Source organism: Barbus barbus, assembly GCF_936440315.1.
Source record: "Barbus barbus genome assembly, chromosome: 3".
NCBI classification, from domain to species: Eukaryota; Metazoa; Chordata; class Actinopteri; order Cypriniformes; family Cyprinidae; genus Barbus; species Barbus barbus.
Window position 1 is genome coordinate 23,833,583 of NC_136731.1, and position 20,803 is coordinate 23,854,385.

Below are 20,803 nucleotides of genomic sequence, written 5' to 3' on the forward strand. Positions count from 1 at the left end.
TATTATTATTATTATTATTATAAATTTTTATGTATCAGCTGTCAGAGGTCATGCCTGGAGTCATGATCGTTTGTCACCGTTTCTGCTGTAAACTACAGTTTTATTTTTAAATAAAAAATTTGATGATGCATATTATATACCAGCAAGCAGATGCGACCAGAACATGAACCCAATAAGCTAAATTGCATAAGTATTTTCCCATAAAGAACATACACACAGATAAGGAGTGCTCAGCTGCCGCTAGCCAATACTGTATATACGCACACACACGCGCGCACACATAAACATTGTTTTTTTATGTAACACTTTAGTTATTAACTAGCTGTTTGCATATTACTATATTATCTGTTTATTAGTACTCATAAAGCACATACTAATGCATGACCATATTCTACATACCTTATACTTTTACAGTAAGGAGTTTATTGAAACCTGTCACAGACCTGCCAGGCCCTGCCCCCAGTCAATCACTGCGCACACCCTCACCTGAGTTTTGATCACGAACACCTGCACCTCATCATGTCCTCATCACGCCACCCCTATAAAGACACACACCGCCAAACACCAGACGTCCGGTCTTGTTAATCCGAAGAGGACTGCTAGCGCTACCCCAAGCCTAGTTCTACTACCGTTCTGACTAACTTACCTGATAACCCTCTTACCTCTTGTGTGTCTGCTCCTAGGATCCCTTGTCTTTCTGCTCCAGGAAATCCCTCCAGTCTGCTCCTCGACAGCGGTGTGTCTCCTCTGCTCTGTCCTCCAGTCCCCAATGTACAGATCCCAAGTCAAGCTCCAGCGATTTCACCACAGATCCCAAGTTCCATACTCACCACTACTGCTTATCTGCTGGTCAAATAAACTTACCCATTACCATCTGTCTGTCTCCGGGCCTCTTCTGTAACAAAACCAACCATGCCATTAATATTGAATGTATCAGTCTTTTGCATGCCAAAGTCAATATCTGCTTATAAACATTTCGCCAAATAGAAACAGAAAATCGTGCTACACCTTTTATTGGATAATATGAATGTAAAATGGGGGGAAATATCATTATGAGAATTTTTTTTCTCAAATACAGGTTGGACACACTTATTGGCACCCCTAGAAATTCTTATTAGTAAAATATCTCTGAAGTATATTCCCATTCATGTTCACAATTTTGAGCACTCCAGGGTGATTATGAACATGAAATTATTCAGCCATGGCTTCCTGTTTCACAGAAATATAAATACGAGGGAAAACAAAGCCCAAATTCCCTTAATCATCCATCACAATGAGAAAAACCAAAGAATATATTTCTGATGTGCAGAAAAAGATAATTGAGCTTCACATATTAGTGAAGTGGCCTTAAGAAAAGAGCTAGAGCAGTGAAAATTCCCATTTCCACCATCAGGGCAATAATTAAGAATTTCCAATCAACAGAAAATGTTACGAAACTGCCTGGAAGAGGCCGTGTGTCTATATCGTCCTAATGCACGGTGAGAAGAAGAGTTTGAGTGGCTAAAGACTCTCCAAGGTCCACAGCTGAAGAATTGCAGAAAATAGTTGTCTCGGGGTCAGAAAACCTTAAAAAAAATAATCAAACAGCACCATCACTGTTATGGACGCTGCCGGACACAAAGGTAAGTGTAACACACAGTGACTTTATTTGCAGATATCGTGCAGTGGATGAGTGCGGCTGGGGATGAGAGGTGAGAGTCCGCTTAGAAGAGGCTTGGGATGCCAATGGGGAAGGAACTGAGTGTTGTCTTTGTGCTTTCCAGGAGCGAGGAGCGGAGCAGCCGATGAGGATCGGGGCGACTGAGAAACTGACAGCAGGGGCTGCTCTCGCCCAGCAGCCCCGTGAGCTAGAGAGCGGCGAGAGAGAAACCACTGGAACGCCGCCGCCTGCCTCCCAAACCGAAAAGGCCAGAAGGCAAAGTGGGGCATCCAGAAGGAAGACCCTGTCGCGGTCTTTAAATCCGACAGGGTCAACCAAAGATGCCTCTCCGCCGCCACCAGGGCTGCCACAGATCGTTTTTCATTCCCGACGGTCTGCCTGGCGACGCGGAGAGACAAATCAGCGGTTTTGCGGAGTTCACGGATGTCCTCCGCACTAAATCCCTCGCCCTCATCCAACTCCTTGAGCAGGTCAGCCTGGCATGCCCGCAACACCACCATGGTGTGCAGACATAAGCCAACCAGACCCGCTGCCACGTACCCCTTGCCTTCAGAGACGACGCAGCGTCAGGGGACAGATAGCTCGCAAGCGTCTGTTCCACACGCGGCACAATGTTTTCCCTACGACCTCGACACCTCAGTGTGGAAGTCGGGAAAAAAAAGGCAGGCTCTGATGTGGAGGTGAGTCTGAAACCGCAGAAAACGCTGTATAACCCTCTCTGCGGTTCGACAAGACACTCCACAAGCTTCTCATATTGGGGTGAAAGGGGGGGTGCAACATACTCGGCGCCTCCCATGTCAACCTCCTCGGAGGAAGACAAGAGAAACGCCAAGGCCGCTGCCCGAAGGGAAGTCGCAAGGCGGACTTCCGATCTCGAGGAGCGGTCACGGGATCCGACAGGTGAGGATGGAGATAGAGACTCGCTCGTCTCCGATCCCTCCATCAGATCCCGACGCGAACCCCACGAGCGCCGTCCCCGCTCTGCCTCAGCGGAAGCGGGGCCAGCGCCGCGGGGAACGCCAATGAAAGAGCCCTCCCCAGAGAAGAGGGCCTTTCGGGAGTGAAGCACACGCAGAGAAAGGCTGCCGAGTGCGGGCAATCAGCCCGCTCGAGAGCCGCCTCCGCGCGTCTCGCTCCCAAGCAAACACACACAAGCTGTGTGTATCTCCCGCACACAAAAAATGTTTGTAGGGAGGAACACACAGCTTGTATTGCACTTCTCCCCATATTCCCAGCCTTAAAATGGCTCTTTTAGACATAGCTAAAGACAGACAACAGTAAATAAGACTGACAGAAACACAGAGCGCTAGCTGAATGACAGAAAGCTGACGCCGGTTTCACCGCATGTGCTTTTATACCAGCTGGTCATTACGTCACCTCGCCCGTGACGTCCCTCCCATCCGTTCGACAGATTTCATTGGTATTCAGAGCCGGTCACGCTGAAGCCGTTCCCCAAAGCATCTCCTGACGCAGCACGAGTTCCTGAAGAGGAATCAAGCTTCTCTATGGCCATTCCAGTCCTCTGACCTGAACCCTGTAGAAAATGAGTGAGTTGAACTGAAGATGTTCCTCACCTTCCTGGATTTGCGACACTGTACTGCTCTCAGTCCCATCTCGGACGCATCCGTTTGCAGCAGGAAGGGACAACCGAAATCTGGGGCACGTAAGACCGGTTTCTCCGTCAGGGCCCGCTGGATCCGCCAGAACGCCTTCTCCTCTTCTGGTCCCCAGTTGACGCGCTCAGGTTGTCCCTTCCTGGTCAGGTCTGTCAAGGGGGCGGCTAAAGAGGAGAAGTTAGGGATGAAACATCTATAATACCCCGCCAACCCTAAGAAGGCTCGTAACTGGGACTTCGTGCTGGGTTTCGGGGTGGTACGGACGGCTTCCACTTTCTTTTCTTGCGGCCGGATGATGCCCCGCCCGACCTAGAAGCCCAGGTACTTTGCCCAGGTACTTCTGCCCATTGGCCGCGAGATGCCCTCCGGCGCACGCTGCTCCTGGACCACCCTCCGGGGGAAAGGCGGCACTCGCTCCCTGGCATCGCGGCGTTGGGCCGCCTCTGCCAGCTCGATCGCCTCCACAAGCTCTAAGGTGGTTGTGGGATTCCGCATTCCAACCGCCTGGCGGAACGCGCGGGGCAGGGCACGCAGGAGGCGATCGATGACGATGCATTCCGTTACCTGGACCGCCGTAGGGGTTCCCTCCATGAGCCAGTGGCAGGTGAGTTGCGTGAGCTCCGTGGCCTGAGTCCGAGCCGATCGTCGGGGCTTGTATACCCAGTCATGAAACTGTTGAGTCGCACACACCGGCGAGAGTCCCACATGGGCCAGGATTTCCTGCTTTACCTCCTCATAGTTCCCGGCCGCCTCGGCGGGAAGGCTGAAGTACGCTCGCTGGGCGTACGCAAAATCTGGAGGAAGGACTCCACATCATCCTGAGTGGACATTTTCGGAATGAGCTGGGTGACCTGTTTCTGTGGTTCAGGTAACGGAACGCGCTGGCGGGCGGCCGTGCGCAGATCGGCGAGCTCTTGGTCAAACTGGCCCTGATGGCTGGCAAGATGTTCCACTATCTGCTGTTGGCGCAGGCTGACCTCGGTGAGTTGCCTGAGAAGCTCCTCCATGCTCGGGGTAGGAGTGGCCGCCTATTATGCACACACAGGAAAAAAGAACAGGTGTGGTGAAAACGGAGATCGCTTGTCGGTGAAAACTTCCACTAATCTGCCCGCATTCTCCACCAGTGTGGCGGGGTGGAAGAATCACACGACAAGGAGAGCTCAAATAAATACCCCGGAGGGTGGATTTATTCACAAATGAAGCGGTGAGAGGTGAAGGTAAGTGCTGAGGTGCTCTGGGTGCTCTCCGTGGGATTCTGTGGCGTGGTGGACCGGCGCGGTGCAAGGTGCAGGCTGGGTAGCTCAAACGCTCATGTCTGGGGAGAGAGAGAGAACGAAGAGGTAGCCAGTTAGTATCTCAGCGAAAGCGGAGAAGTTTCTCCCTGTCTCCTGGCCTCACGTGGCTTATCTGGCCGCGGGTAAATGGGGAACAGGTGCGGCCGCTTCAGCCTTGATGAGCGGGCGCAGGTGTTCCGAATGCGTTTCCAGGGCAATGCTGATGAGAACTCGGGACGCTCGTCACAATATATATATTATACTTCTGTCACCCTCACTTCTGAAATGATGGCTACGCACCTGTATATAGTATACTCATGCATATATACTGTCTATACAGATAAGCACTCCTTATGTGTATCTTCTTTATGGGAAAATGCTTATGCAATTTAGCTTATTGGCTTCATATTCTGGTCGCATCTGCTTGCTGGTATATAATATGCATCATCAAATCTTTTATTTAAAAATAAAACTGTAGTTTACAGCAGAAACGGCGACAGACAATCGTGACTCGATCCTGGCACGAACTCTGGCAGCTGATACATAAAAATGTATAATAATAATAATAATAACAACAATAATAATAGATAACACACCTGTGGGAACTTTGCCTTAATATTTTAAAACACCATCGCTCGCCACTGAGAACAGCGTAGTTTTTACTGAGCAAACAGCAGAAACAGCGAGAAAAACCATGGCAACTGCTACAAACTCTGGCACCTGCCAGAAACTACATGGCAGCTGCCATGAATGCTGGCAGCTGCCGTGGCATCTGGGGCTGCCACAGGAAGTGGCGGTGCGACCTGCCGCTGCCAGGGAGAGCGCCAGCCCTTGCAGGCCAAAGGAAGCAGGTCGCGGAGAAGATGCCGAATAGTAAATCTGTTAGTCATTAATTAAATCTACTGCCTCTCACTCGATTTTGAAAGATTTTTTTTTGAAAGATTTGATTTTGTTGGTTTAATAATTAACTTTAACTTCTTTGCTAGTATGACTCTCACTAGGCTTGTGAATTAGCAGATCTTGAACAGGGGCCTTTCTAAAATGCTTAAAGTGGCTTAATGTACCAAGACAGTGATAAAGGCAAAATTGTAAAGCATACTATGTGCAGATACGCAGCTCAAAATATACACATAAGGAGTGCTTAGCTGTATGGACAGTATATATGCACGTGTATACTATATACAGGTGATTAGCCATCATTTCAGAAGCGAGGGGGACAGAAATGTAATATATATACATACATATACATACACACAGTGCCTTGCGAAAGTATTGATACCACTTCATATATATATACTCTGTATATAGGAATATAGGAAACTTTATTTTATTATTATTTTTATTTATTTGATTTATTATTTTATTTATTCACTGACATGCTCGCACGTTTCTCTAGAATAGATTATGAAAAGACTGTCAGTCCTCTGCCCTGTGTCATGTGTTGCCTCATGTTTCCATATTTGGTTTGCTTCCTGTCCTTGTTTAATGGGATTATTAGTTCATTCTTGTCCAGCTGTGTTTGTCTAATTATCTATGATTATCCTGTGTATTTATAGTCCTGTCTGTTCCGTTAGATTTCGCCTGGTCTACTCGTTACTCCCCGGTGTTCCTGTTTGTGTCTACCTTGCCCTGCCTTGCCTTGCCTTGTTTAAATGAAAGACTATTATTTTCAGTTTATCCTCGTCTGCATGTTCCTCGTTCATCCTTGCTGTGTGCACCATGACAAAGACCTTGCATGGCACAATATCATAAAATATGTCTATTTGTACATTTACATTTACATTTAGTCATTTGGCAGACACTTTTATCCAAAGCGACTTACAATTGGGGAATACAAAAAGCGATTAATAGAGTAACTTTTGCAAAGATATATGTTAAGTTTAACAATCATAAAAGAATAATAAGCTATTCATTGTGGAAGGGACATGGTGAAATGAAAATTTTATCTTGGAAAAAAAAAATTTGCCGATATCTTCGGAGTGGAAAAAGGCACACATTTCAAATTTCCCATGATCAAAGAGACCACTAAAACACATGTGTGGAGCAAAGATCACGGCTCGGGGTTCTTCTGTACACAAGTTTTTAAAGATGTGTAAAACTGTACACGTCTCAAATGTACTCTACATGTACTCAAATCTACATTACTCGAAAATGCAACACTTTTACAGCAATTTATAACACAACATAAGGGACACTATAGTAACCATTATCAGGTCAAATTCTGTCATGTAGATGAAACTGAAAAAGTTAGAAAGAGAAGAAAAAGTTAACATCAACAGTTAACGTTAAACGACCTAGGCTAAGTGTAAAAGTATCTGAGAATGGGTAGTAGCCTACTTGAAGACTTTGTGTTTATTTTGTACATCATAAAACATTTAAAACCTGTTTAAGTGTGGTTTGATTTAATTAAATAATCTTTCTTACATTTATGATTCTATAACCAAGGCTAGCCGAAAGCTCCCTAATGTTTCGAAGAAAACAGCTGGAGCAATGCAAAGCAAAAAACAAACAAACAACCAAACAAACACTTGGTTTGTTAGGCTATAGCATATAGGCTATTTTATCAAATGCATTGGCCCTGATATATTTTGAGAGTGACTTAAGTGTTTTGATTTGCTCAAAAACCTGCAAGAATATGGAAACCATCTTGCTTTGAAACCATGAAACCATCTGTTGAGAAACCACTCAGATAGACTGCAAGTATGAAAATATCAGACTTTATTGTATATCCCAACCTTTTCTGCGCTGCCAGGAATTAGCCGGACTCATTCTTGTATGGCTCTCCAGCATCATAAGTCCAATAAACTGGGCCGAGCTCTCACAGAGAGCTGCTCCCAGTACTCGCACTATGGGCAAACACCGAGACCCCCACAGAATCCAAACTCATTTTGAACATTTGCAACTTGACAAAATGAAAACACAAACATCCAAAAAAAAAAAAAAAGTAAAAGAAAAAAAATCCACAACTCATGCTACCTTTAGTAGCCTACACTGATGTTTGCAGGGTTATATGGAAGTAAAATCTGACACCTAAAATGCCCATTGCGTGTCAATATGACAATACTATAACATGGAAAATAATAAAGTAAAAACAGAGTAAGAAAAGGTTATCTGAAATTAGCATTGGCGACAGAGTGAAATGAATCTAGTTCTACAAGAAATTTCAGTTTTAAGAGGTAGATTAACTAACATCCAGTTCATTATTGCTGATTTATAACTGCTGTTACAAGTTGTCCATACATAACTAACCAAACATCAACCAAAGATATTGCTGTATGAATATTAAAATTTAAAGACATATTAAGGTGCAGGATGTTGTTCAGTGAGATGTGGGAACAGGAAGTAACCTCAAATAATGCCATACTGGGCCAGCTCATGTAACTCCAGGTGACTGTATGCCTCCCACGGACAGATCACGTTAAAGTCTGTGAGAGAGAAAAATATGTTTACACATAATCTTAAATGACTTAAATATATAATGAGGAGTATATAATATTATATAATATTGTTTTGACTAAAAATTGTACATACCAGTTCCCAATCCCTCCATTCCAGGAATTTCTTCACCAAATCTAATAAAAACAACATTAATATTAGCACAGATACAACATGCGAATCCGTAAAAGATCCAAATAAATAAAAAATAAAAGCATAAAAAGTATTTGTACCCAATGACACCCTTTTTGGGCGGCTTGCTCTTGAACTGCCGTGTTGACCTCTGTTTGAATTTCGGCGGGCCCTTGTGGGGACTGCCGGGCGCCATGGCCCGTGTGGCAACCTTGCTGCTCGCTTTAGGCTTGGAGACATCCATATTCACAAGACCAGTAACAAGCACTGCACACTGAATTGACGATGATCTGCAAGAGATTGAGGGGATGAGACCATTAATCCTTTGTTAATCTTTGGGGGAAATGCAATTCAGTATATTCCAGTTGCATTGCATTTCCACTAAAGATTAATCAAGATTAATCAAAAACCAATTAATATGATTAATCATTAATGAATCAAAAATCAATTATAATGATTCATTTTTTTTATGATGATCATACTAGAAATAGTTTATAGGTTTTCACCAGATTAATAGATGTGTATAATAATGATTAAATCCCTGTGTCCAGACATGTGATATTGAAGGAGGTTCCTTTAATCCCCTTTACAGTGATCAAGCCCCCCCTGTAATCTGCTGTCCAGAGGGTTTCTCAATTAATCTCATTAGATGAAGGTCAGTGCACAATAAGCAGAATGTGCATGAAGTCAAACTCTTCCTTTTATCAGCTAAAACACACAAGAGTTCAATGCTTGTTAACTGTTTAGTAAGACAGGAAATGTTCAAAACATCGCTTGCATGACAATAGTTTCTCTGTTGCAGTTGAGACAGTGGCCTGAAGCAGATCACTTAAGACACACTTAAAATGTCTGAATGTCTTGCATTAGATGCAAAAGCAAGCGTCTATCTGTATCTCAAATGCTGCAGCATTTTTAGTCTTGAATAAATATTCCTAATTTTTGCTTATTGTTTTTAATCAGCTTTTGTATGGGTGATTTTTAGTAGAAGAATGAAGTCAATTATCCTCAAGTTCACAGAGGTGTTATCACATTAACAACCCGTTCACACCAAGAAAGATAACTAAAATAACAAAAGTATTAGCGTCCACACCAACAGACATTCCGTTTATAAGCTTCAAATGCCGTTTTAAATGCTTGCACTCTTTAAAAATGGAGTGGATTCTGATTGGCTGTTAATGTTTTTATTGTTCATCATCTGGAAAAAAATTGCGCTGAAAGTAATTCCAGCAAATGTGAACTTGCTATTTTTATAGAATTAGAACGATTATTACAGCTATTGTCATTCCTGTGAACTATGAACATGTTCGACTTACATCAAACAAACAAAAAGTAGAATAATATTTTTTGTCTTCTTTTTGAATAGTATATCTATTGTTTTTATCATTATAAACACCTGTAATTGTGAAAAGTTTTGCTTGATAGGTGTGCGTGTTCTATCTCTCTTTAAAATAAATGCCATACAATGACATTCAGACAGTTTTATAGGACAAATACATTTTGTGGTCACTGCAAATATATAGAACTCATTAAATCAGTATAACTGTTAGGCATAACTGGAACATGAAGCCTAACAAAAATATTACAAGTCATTTCCATCCTAGATGTTCTGTTCTTTCTAACCAGAAGTACTCACCTGCTGGTCTTCTGTTTCTGTCTCTATATATGTCGAGGTCGTCAGAATGCGGCTCTCTGTCAGCACATACTCTCCCATCAGCTCTTATATAGTTCTGAGCATCATAAGATGATTAAACCTGTACATGATGGTCCTTCCTCTTTCCAAAACAATCTAGCTGTCATCAGCCCTCTAAAAGGTAACAGGATGCAACATTCACATGTACAGATACTTGAATGAGATTAATCCTGTTTGTTTTCCATAGATCATGCAATATTAAATTAGACACACAGTGCTTGGTTAATTTAGATTAGGAATTAGTGTTGCTTCATTTATTTAAACATGTATTCACATAACCGTAAGGCCACAAGTGTAAAAAACAAGTGTTTTTTTGTTTTTACACTTGTGGTCTTATATAATTATATATATAATTTATTTTAAATATTTTTATTTTTCATTATTCTATAAGCTATTTCTTATTACTTTATATGGCAATTAAAAACTATTATTGATAACACTGGCTTATGAATTGCAATAGTGATAGATGTTGCACAAATTACCTTTCAAGCGATGGCATGACTTTAAAAATGTCAGAGTTGAACTAAAACATGGATAAAGCTAAAGGCTTAATTAGTCATAACAATGATTTAATTTATGCACATATAACCTTCAGCAGATCACGTATTCACACACACGACTTGTCCAGTGTGATGCTCTACTTATGCAACAGTTTTTCTGAATCGCCCGTCCAAACGTCCCATGTGTGCTGTGAGTCCTCGGTACAGTGTGATCAGCAGTCTGTAAAATAATCTCTGCATCTCTGTTCATTCAGAGAATAGATTAGCATGCCCCTTCAACCAGACAGACACCCAGCCTCTAACTCAACTGCAGTATCAGTAAACTCACACAACTCAAGATGGACGACTAAAACTGGAAATATACCTTTAAAGCATATTTCTACATACATCTCATAGAGACAGGTGCTAGTTTAAATAAAAAAAAAATCTATAAAAGTCTGTTTAGTAATCACACGCCACACACCAGACAATTAATTTCATGAGCTATAATGTAAAATTCTATGTAATGACATATGTGACCCAGGATCAGTAAACCTCTTTTAAGTCGCACAGGTATATTTGTAGCAATAGCTAACAATACATTGTATGGGTCAAAATTATAGATTTTTCTTTTAAGCCAAAAATCATTAGTATATTAAGTAAAGATCATGTTCCATTTAGATATTTTGTGCATTTTCTACTGTAAATATATCAAAACTTAAATTTTGATTAGTAATATGCATTGTTAAGGACAAGTTTAAAGGGGATTTTCTCAATATTTTGATTTGTTTGCACCCTCAGATTCCAGATTTTCAAATAGTTGTATCTCTGCCAAATATTGTCATATTCTAACAAACCATACAACAATGGAAAGCTTATTTATTCAGCTTTTAGATTATACGTAATACTTAATACCCTTATGAATGGTTTTGTGGTCCAGGTTCACATATTACAATTAGGAGTAAAATTACAGGCATCATACTATTAGTTGTACTTGAGAGATAAAAATATATATTTAATATATATTAAAAATATAAAAATAATGTATCAGGGACAGAGCTATAGAGACCAAAGCATCACAGACACCTTTGCTTTGCAGCAGTAAGTTACCATTTAAAAACCACTCAGCACACCATCAGACATTCATCAAAGGTACAGTAAGTCTAGTTTATTATTCTGTTTTATCATCAGTTCCATGCATCAACAATATAAAAAATAAAATCAAAATACTTTATAAGTGTGTTTCCTGACACATGTGCAGGTGGGGCTTGAAAATATATTAATACATTTGTTGTGTACCATATTTTTAAAGAATTTTCAGAGGCTAAAAGACATAAATATTTGATGGTTTATTTATAAAAAAAAGGTTTACAGAAGATATTAGTTTCATTATGTTCAGAAATATCAGCCCTCTATAAGCAAATGCTTCTTTGCACATTCAGACAGCAAGCAAGGAGTCTTCTATGACTCAAGACCAAATGATCTGGATCGATAGTTTACCAATTAAATAATAAGTACCTAGCGCCACCGTCTGGCGAGAATAGAAATAGAACTTCATTTGAGTTTAATAAAATAGAACAATAGAAACATTTTGTATTTTATCATCACATTTACGTATTATTCATGGGTAGGTATTATACATGCATGATAAAACAATTACTTGCTCAAAGTAAACTTTGAAAGAACTAAAAAATATCAAATTTGCATTGCAAGTACTGCCTCATATCTTCATTACACAAATTTAGTTTATAATTGAATCACCTACAATCAATATTGTACATATTTCATTGGTACCAGTTTAGGGTTTAAATAACACTGTCAACTGTGATAAGAATGTAAAAAGTTGTGTCATTGTTGTAATGCAGCCTATTTTTCATCGTCATCTATTACAGATGTATACTGCCCTGACCTCAATAGTCAGAATTCAGTGATTGCCATATGGGTCAGATGAATTTGAAATATGGATCTAAACTAATAAACTGACAAAGTTTCTCATTAAAAGCCTGATCAGTTGTCTGATCCCTGCTAAATCCCACTCAGTATGTGTAATAGTTAAAAATACACTCCAGGGAGCATCCATCTGTCTCATCATCATAAAGATCATTTTGATCAAATTTGTAATTTTGCCTCAGTTGTTACCTTCTTCTGGTTCTGTTTCGTCATCTATTACTTCTTTCCCATGTTCAGACCCAATGACACATGCATTAGCTGAATTGCCATCCAGAGTTGCATTCACTGTTGAAATATTGAACATTCTGCTTTACAGACGAGTATATAATAAAATAATAGTAATATATTGTTTTATAGCATATAGCGAGGAATCATTATAAATAAAAAAATATATTCTGCATAGGGACGCTTACTTTTAATTAACCTAATGTTCAAAGCACATTACATTATGAACAATGTTTATTATGCTCAAATCTTATCTGCAACTTAAGTTTAGAAATTTGACACATTTCACACAGTATCTACTATAAAGACTGATCTGTTATGTTGAAACAAGCTAATAGACGTGGATTTTTAATCTTAAGTGAATCATCTTTTGGAGAAGCAACGTACTTTTATTTTCAATTGTGTTATTTTCAATACACAAAAGCACGAAGTATAATTTCCATGATTATTTTTTTTTTCTAAAAGTTTCATTCACAGCAACTGCCTTTTCATAATGTATGGTCATTTTATGTGTGGAAACTGTACCAAAGCAAATATAAAAAAAAAAAAAAAAAAAACCTGCAATATAAATGTGTATTGTTGTGTAAATACAATACAATTCTTCACACCCCAACAAGAACATCACAAATGTATATAACATCACATACAAACCATCACTTGTTTGATCATTTGGGATCTGAACCATTTGACTGCATTTATCAGTGACAGTTTGTATTCTACTAAACTCTGAAAGTATATAAATATAAAAAATTTGTACTTTTTACTCACCCATGTCTGTTTCTAAATGCATGATCACTAGAAACAGAAAAAAAAGTATTACATTATAAAGGGTTCATAATAGGATCCATCAACAATGAGGTCAGATTTTAATATTGTTCACCACTTGAAGACCAGCAAAAAATAAGATCAGTTTACATATCTCAAAGTAATCTATAATGAACTTTATTCATATAATAATTCATATATGCACTGTGCATCCATTCATTGTTTCACAATTAATTTTATTCAAATTAAATTAAATTTAATAAGACTATATTAAACAAAATTCACCTTTTGGTATCTTCTGACTCTGCAAAAGTTCATCAAGTTCTAAAAAAAAAAATCTAAATAAAGACAAGATGACAGAACATTGAAATTATATCATTTTTGCTAGTCAATGCAAATATTACATATAACTGATCATCAGATGTGTTCAAATGTATTAACATCACATGTAAATCTGGTAACTAAATTAATAATTTAAATACACATGGATACAATGTAAACGGGCATTTATTACATTTATAAACTGCTATAAAATCAAATCTATCTCATTTTATTTATAAATAAATAGAAAGTGTGTTAATTGTTTTGCAGACAAAAGCAGAGTTCATAGTTAACTATATAGTTAACTATGAACTCTGCTTTTGTCCTTAAAGGGATAATCCACAGCTAGGTGTGCAGATGATTTTAATATAAAGAAGCGCTCGATGTAAAACTGACCATGTTTTATTCTCCTGTTCTCAGTCTGTAGTTGATTGTGTTCTGAAAAAATTTATAATAAAGACAAAACAACATTGAATAGATATAGACAGTTCTTTCCACCAAGAGATAAAAAATTAATAAGGTAAGGTAATACATTTATAAGGTAATTGTGACTTTATATTGCACAATTCTGACGTTCTTCTTGCAATTCTGACTTTTCCTGACATAATTACAAGATATAAAAACAGAAGTGCTCCCAAAAATTCTCATTCTGTCATTAATTACTCACCCTCAGGTCGTTCCAAACCCGTAAGATCTTCGATCATCTTCAGAACACAAATTTAGATGTTTTGATGAAATCCGAGAGCTTTCTGACCCTTGCATAGATAGCAATGCAACTGACACATTTTATGGCCCAGAAATGTACAACCCGAATTGGGGTTGTAGTAAAGACATCTTTAAAATATTCCATTTGACATCAGCGGTTCAACCGTAATGGCATCAGCGGTTCAACCGTAATGTTACGGTTAACCTCTTCCGGGTCAGTCTCCGCTGCCATTCATGAAAGTACCACATCGCATACATGTACATCAGAATGCTGGCTCCTGCGTCATCAGCATCATATGAATACGTAGTGGTATTCTCGTTAATGACGGTGGAGACTGACCCGGAAGAGAAGAAATCGTTAAATGAAGTTGACTATTTTAACAATGTCTTTATTACCTTTCTGGGCCATAAAACCTGCCAGCTGCATTGTTGTCTATGGAGTGTAAGAAAGCTCTCAGATTTAATCAAAAGTATCTTAATTTGTGTTCTGAAGATGAACAAAGGTCTTATAGGTTTGGAACGACGTGAGGGTGAGTAATTAATGACAGAATTTTCATGTTTGGGTGAACTATCCCTTTAATCTTTTGTAAATCAAAATTAAGTAATTGATTCATTGCAGTCTGAAGAAAAATACATCAAAATGATATCATTATTTCACAACTTTAAAAAGAGAGACCTTAAATGAAAAATTAAATAACTTTGACCTTTAGAAAAAAAAACACCACTGCTGGACACTGTTAGTGGACTGCGAAATGAATAAAACGTGTGACTCAAGCTCAAACGCAAGAATTTTACCTCTGTATTTATGAACGAACACAGCTATCAGAACTGCAGCAAAACCACTGAGCACAACTATAACTGAAAACAGGATGGCTGATGCTCTCCAAAGATGAAACATATTACCTGTAAATCAAAATAATGACTTACACTGAGCACACTGTCCAGTTAAACATTTATTTCTGTTAGATTCAAAATGATTAATATTTTTTTAAAACAATGTAAACAATGAGATTGTAGTATAGAGCATACATACACAGTAATTACTTGTAAATGTACAGTACAATACACATTTACCTAATGCACCGAATTAATAATCAGTTATTAAATCCAACTGTTTCAAATAATAATAAAAAATGATAAATTGCACACCAAAAGTGCCAGTGCTTACTTGAGCTGATAATTACTGCCTCCAGCATGTGATGTCTCAGTTTAACTCTGCAGTGAATCTTGCCACTGTGATGTACAGTGACGGTTTGTTTCACACTGAATCCATCTGTGTTTCTATGTGTCTCTGTAGTTTCTGAACTCAAACTGACTCCTTCACTGTCCAGCCACTCAAGATCAGGTTCAGGAGACCATCCTTCAGATTCACACTGTAGATGAAGCCCTCCTGAATCATCAAATCCATCTACAGTGACCACTGGAGGATGTCCTACAACTACAGACCAACATCAACAACATTTGTTTAGTAAAGTGGAGGGAGGGGTCTAAAAACCTGTTTTTGTTTTGCTGACAAACAATATCACACTCTAAAAATGTTGAGTTTTTTTTTAAACCCAAGGGTTCAATATCAGGTTGTTTGACCCAAAAATCAAGCATTGCGTTAGTTCAGGCAGGCCACGTTGGTCAAGCTTGCATCAGCTGATGATCAACTTTTCCTGACGTGTACCAATCCAGTTTCGACACCTATTACAACAGTCTATTTAAATTCCATTCATTCAGCCTCTCATCTATTCCTTGGCTACACGCCACTTTAACTCCCTCCTCCATCCCCAACTCCTCCTAGCTGGGATTTATTTATTTAAATCTGATATCTGTTGAGGTTGTTTGAGTACATGACAATCATCCTTTATGTATCTGGCTGTTTACAGCAACTCATGGTAAATTGTGAATTGATGCATGATTACTGGATCTGTTCTGTTACCCCAGGGGTTTTTTGACTTGCTGGTCTCCCCGCTCTGTCCAGGCATGGCTGCATGGACGGGCATGTGGAGTTCGCCCAGAACAGAACCATACCGCCAACATTAACTGTATGCTTTTATTGTAATAAATATACTTTGACGAAAGTGGTCCTGACTGAACTATGTAAAAAAACAAAAAAAAGCTGTTCTTTTGTTCAACATTTATCCAGTAGTGAGTAGCCAAATAACCGAACAACTGTCATTTTATCCCAGCATTTTAATAAATGGAAACATCCACCAATTACTCACCTTCAACAATAAAATCTACAGTGGCGTCATCAGACCAGGTTTTGGACTGAATAAAACACTTGTAACGTCCTTCATCTGAGACTTTGACTGATGAGAGTTTGAGTGATGCATCTCCTGTTTGTAGTTTTTGATGATTCACTTCTGTTCTCCCTCTATAGGACTGAATCTGATCTGTGTTTCTGTCTTCATGGTCATCATAGAGATGCACTAGTTGTGAGTCTTTTAGATCAGCTCTAAACCACTCCACTCTCATGTCTACAACACTGATGTTGGGTTTGACTGAACAGGGCAGAATCACATCTTCACCAGCTACAGCAAACAAAGGATCTGCAGGACAAACTACTTTATACTGCTCTGTAAAGGAGAAAGAGAGCAGAACTAAACTGCATGTCATAAAGGTTTTGTGTTCTACAGATTTACAACAGTAAAAATATTAATTATTTGTCTTGTGGCTTTTTGTAATATTTGTACATTTGTTTGTTTAGATGTTAAATATATTTGCAAAGAGGATATTGCACCAGTCATGACTGCAAAATTAATCTCTATCCTACAGTTAGACAATGACCAGCTCATTGTACTTCGTCCCTTACATAAATTACTTATTAAATCTCCTTGCCTCTTTCTTGTACACATGAATACACACTTCAGCTCTTCAAATAATTACCTGATCTTGAATCTGTAGCTCCACTAATAATCAGGACAGTCAAACAAATGAACTTCATTTCTGAATGACACGGGTGCTAAAAGAAGAGAAAACATGTCACAAAATGTTTTTTTTAACATAACACACAGCCAGAAAATCTAAATTCAGTGAATCTTAGTCAATCTATGTACCTAATCCTGTTTCTTAATTATTATCTTCAACTCAACATAAGATGTGAATATAAGATGATATGAGAGATCATACAGAGATCATTCCTGGTCTGGTTTTACTTTCTCATATCACTAAACAACTTAAGTGATAACACAGTCCCTCCCATCATACTACTTAATAACCTGGGCTGCTAAAATCAACGTCTTCAGGCTTTGACAAGGGTTTATAAATGGCATTTATGCAGGGATGTGATTTAAGTGTTTAATTTGTAAGTTGCTTTGGATAAAAGTGTCTGCTAAATGACTAAATGTAAACGTAATGTAAATCAATGTGCAGATTCTAACTAGTTTAACCAACTTGTTAAGTAGTGTAAACACATCTCCACCCTTTTAGTCAGCAAGCACACCACATTGAGGTCTTGAATATTTAGCTTTATATTTTTCATTTTTCATTTTTATCATATAGTAGTACTCCAAGTGCTTGCACTATTTCTGACACAAAGGCAAAAACGGATTTGCATTTTGCCAGTGCCACTTTAACAAGTTCAATGTCGACAGCCTCAAGCTGTTGCAGTGTTGTAGACACAGTGTAGGGCAAATCCTGTCAATCCAAATGTAAGAATTGAGAAAAATAAAATCCTTGATGGAATGGCACCAAAGAAGCCAGTAAGGCAAATACAGTAATATACAGCAATTTTAGGACATACAGTAAGTCAAGGGAAATAAAATTCTGATTTGGGAAAGTTGGGAAGTTGCAGTAGGCTATTATACCAGGCAATATATGATAAATAACTGTAGAAATTACACAAATGTCTAACAGTGTACCTCGACCTTAAGCAACTATAGTGCCCATAGTTGCTATATGTAGCTATACCTGCCAGTGTCATGTTATGGTGGTTATTGTTAGCATTCCACATTGACATTAGCAAATGCACACCCACACCATCTACCCAGGAGAACTCAGAAGTGAGCTCAAAGTTAGATGGCTATTTAAAAAATTACCACCAAGAATAAATATTCCTGTGGGCAGTAATCACTGTCCGTGTCTGCTTCGACTTTGCAGACACACTTTTTATTCACATATTAATTTGTTCACGGGAGGTAAGTAGGGGTCACCAAACTCAGTCCTGGAGGGCCAGGGTCTTGCAGAGTTTAACTCCAACTTGCCTCAACACACTAACCTGGAAGTTTCTAACATAGTAAGAGCTTGATTAGCTGCTTCAGGTGTGTTAAATTAGGGTTGGAGCTAAACTTTGCAGGACTCCGGCCTTCCAGGACCGAGTCTGATGACCCCTGCTTTATGGCATTCATTCATCTTTGAAACAAAAACAGATGTTTTAATGAAATCCTGAAAGATATATGTCCCTCTGCTTAAAGTAACCAAAAATGTTTATGTCCAAAGACTTCATCGCAGTCAAAAAACATTGCAAAAGTAATCCATATGAATTGAGTGATTTCATGAAGAGGCATGATGACTCTGTACTCTGACATGATGACATTCAGTCATATTGATTTTATGTATGCTGCTCATTACTAAAGCATGGTTGACATTTATTATTATATTTATAATACATTGTAAGTTAGAACAATGTAAGATTTCACTTGCAAATTTTAAAATGTTACAAAAGACTCCTTTACTGTCCAGCTACTCAAGGTCAGGTTCAGGATACCAACAGATTCACACTTTGTCAAGACAAAGTCAACTTAAGTACCAACACACTATATCATGCATAAAAACAATGTTACACATACAATTACATTCACTTTCTTGTATCGCAGAACAACCTGACAAGTCCCTCCTATCATAACAGATGATAACTGGACTGCAGAAACTGGTCTCTGTGTGTAGACAAGTGTCTTCAGGCTTTGACTATTATAAGTGGCATTTAATTTGAAGGATGTTAAAAGATTAAGTGCTATTCGTTATGTAAAAAACACAATCACACTTGGAACATGGTTAGTCTCTTTTTCCCCTCTATTTATTAAAATTGTAAATGTTTCCAGGTATACAGCTATTGACTTCTGAAATTAGTTAATTAATTATTATTTTTTAATCCAAGAAACGTGTTTCAAACATCTTTAAGTACTGCATTAAAGATGTTATAGCACTGTAATGTACAGTCAGTTCTAGAACTACAGTTCTAAGTTCTGATTGATGCCAGTAAAACAGTATAAATAACAAAAGTAAATAATAGTTTTGTCTTAGTCTGTAGTCATCACATCAGGCATTACACTTTCACAAATGTGACATTTCAAAATAAGAATGAGGCAAGATTTTTACAGTTTTATTATTTTTTTTTTTTTAAATCCTCAATGACAAAATACATGACTGGAAAAATAATCTCCAGGTGCATTTTGAAATGTTTTAACTTAAGTTGTGAATGTCATTTCAGTTCTACTTTCTAACTATGAATTATTATGCAGTAAATGACAAAGATATCCGAGCACTGTAAAATGTTTAGCCACAAACTCCACTGATTGACTTCTCTCCTGTATGATTTCACTTCAGATGAGTCTCTTCAGATCTTAGAACTGTACATGAATTATGTGCTTCTAGAACTTCTGATTGAAGCTGTTGTGACCTCCTCACTGAACTCCTTTCCATAAATTGAGCAAAGAAATAAAAGCAGTCGTATAAATAACAAAAATAAATACAATTTTTCTTGGTCTTATTAATTGCAAACAATAATCAACATACTCTCTCAATATTCAACGTGCAAATAGAGACCAAGTTTTTCTACAAGAATGACGCAGAGCCATGAGATGATTACAACTACACAGCTCAGCCTAAGATAGGTTTGCTATTGAGATATATTGTATGTAGCCTAATTTACAAGCATCATGCACCACTCTTAAAATACTGGGACTTTTTTAATGCATGCTCGTGTTTTATATTTTGTTTTGCATTCGCTATCATGCGTACTCTGTGAGTGGTGGTGTTGAGTGTGCATTCTACAAGATGAGACATTTGTCAGATGCTGACAGGCTCTGTTGCGGAAGGAGTCCTCCTTCATGGTCATGTCAGTCTCTCATCTCTTGATAAGTGAACTCTGATTCCTGCTGCACTGTGCGTGACTCTGCATCTCATACTGGATGAGGAGAGTAGACGCATTCAGTTTAGAATTGAAGTGACCACCCAACAGAATTAAATGTTTTTTTTTATATATTAAAAAATAACAATGACCATGTAATGTGAACTTAGCAGTGGCATCTTCTTTGTTAATTTTATCATCAGACTCTCATCAAGCTTTTCACCTTGACGAGAAATACCATCATATTTGAATATCGCAAAATCACGTCACAACCCTAGAAAACATACTCAGTAATTGTGATTTTAAAAGTAGAAAAGTAGATGACTTTGATTAATTTGTACTGAAGAACGTGAAATTACAGATTTAAAAATATGTACAAGTACCCAAAAAATTATTTAATTACCATAACATAGCTTAGTTGTAATTTGCTATCTCCACCACTGTAAAGATGCTATTCAATACAATACAATGTTTATTTATATTATATAGCACATTT

General features: G+C 38.4%; 2 protein-coding genes across 3 annotated transcripts; both read right to left on the reverse strand.

Moving 5' to 3' along the window:
- Positions 1 to 5,919: 5,919 nt before the first annotated feature.
- On the reverse strand, positions 5,920 to 9,921 carry LOC306853520 (retinal rod rhodopsin-sensitive cGMP 3',5'-cyclic phosphodiesterase subunit gamma-like). 2 transcript variants are annotated; one of them, XM_079391002.1, is made up of 4 exons: positions 9,751 to 9,921; positions 8,219 to 8,407; positions 8,082 to 8,122; positions 5,920 to 7,975 (listed from the first exon to the last, which is right to left on the reverse strand). In XM_079391002.1, the coding sequence occupies exons 2-4, from the start codon at positions 8,359 to 8,361 to the stop codon at positions 7,899 to 7,901; spliced, it is 261 nt and encodes an 86-aa protein (XP_079247128.1). In that variant the 5' UTR covers positions 8,362 to 8,407; positions 9,751 to 9,921; the 3' UTR covers positions 5,920 to 7,898. The 2 variants fall into 2 exon arrangements, with proteins under 2 accessions (XP_079247128.1, XP_079247129.1); XM_079391003.1 differs by having other exon boundaries at positions 7,253 to 7,975; positions 9,511 to 9,752.
- A 4,505-nt stretch (positions 9,922 to 14,426) lies between these two features.
- On the reverse strand, positions 14,427 to 18,162 carry LOC306858533 (butyrophilin subfamily 3 member A2-like; the record flags this gene model as incomplete). The annotated part of the gene is made up of 4 exons (XM_079399101.1): positions 14,427 to 14,587; positions 15,421 to 15,690; positions 16,463 to 16,816; positions 18,150 to 18,162. 4 exons carry the CDS (start codon positions 18,160 to 18,162, stop codon positions 14,427 to 14,429), a joined length of 798 nt encoding a protein of 265 aa, XP_079255227.1.
- Between the last annotated feature and the right edge of the window lie 2,641 nt (positions 18,163 to 20,803).

Bases quoted from the DNA above. Each gene is read 5' to 3' on its own strand.
- LOC306853520 (XM_079391002.1), bottom strand. From the start codon at position 8,361: ATGGATGTCTCCAAGCCTAAAGCGAGCAGCAAGGTTGCCACACGGGCC. The intron at 8,123-8,218 runs GTACAAATACTT...TGTTTTTATTAG, and splicing joins CCCAAAAAGGGTGTCATTGG to ATTTGGTGAAGAAATTCCTG. The intron at 7,976-8,081 runs GTATGTACAATT...TCTCTCTCACAG, and splicing joins AATGGAGGGATTGGGAACTG to ACTTTAACGTGATCTGTCCG.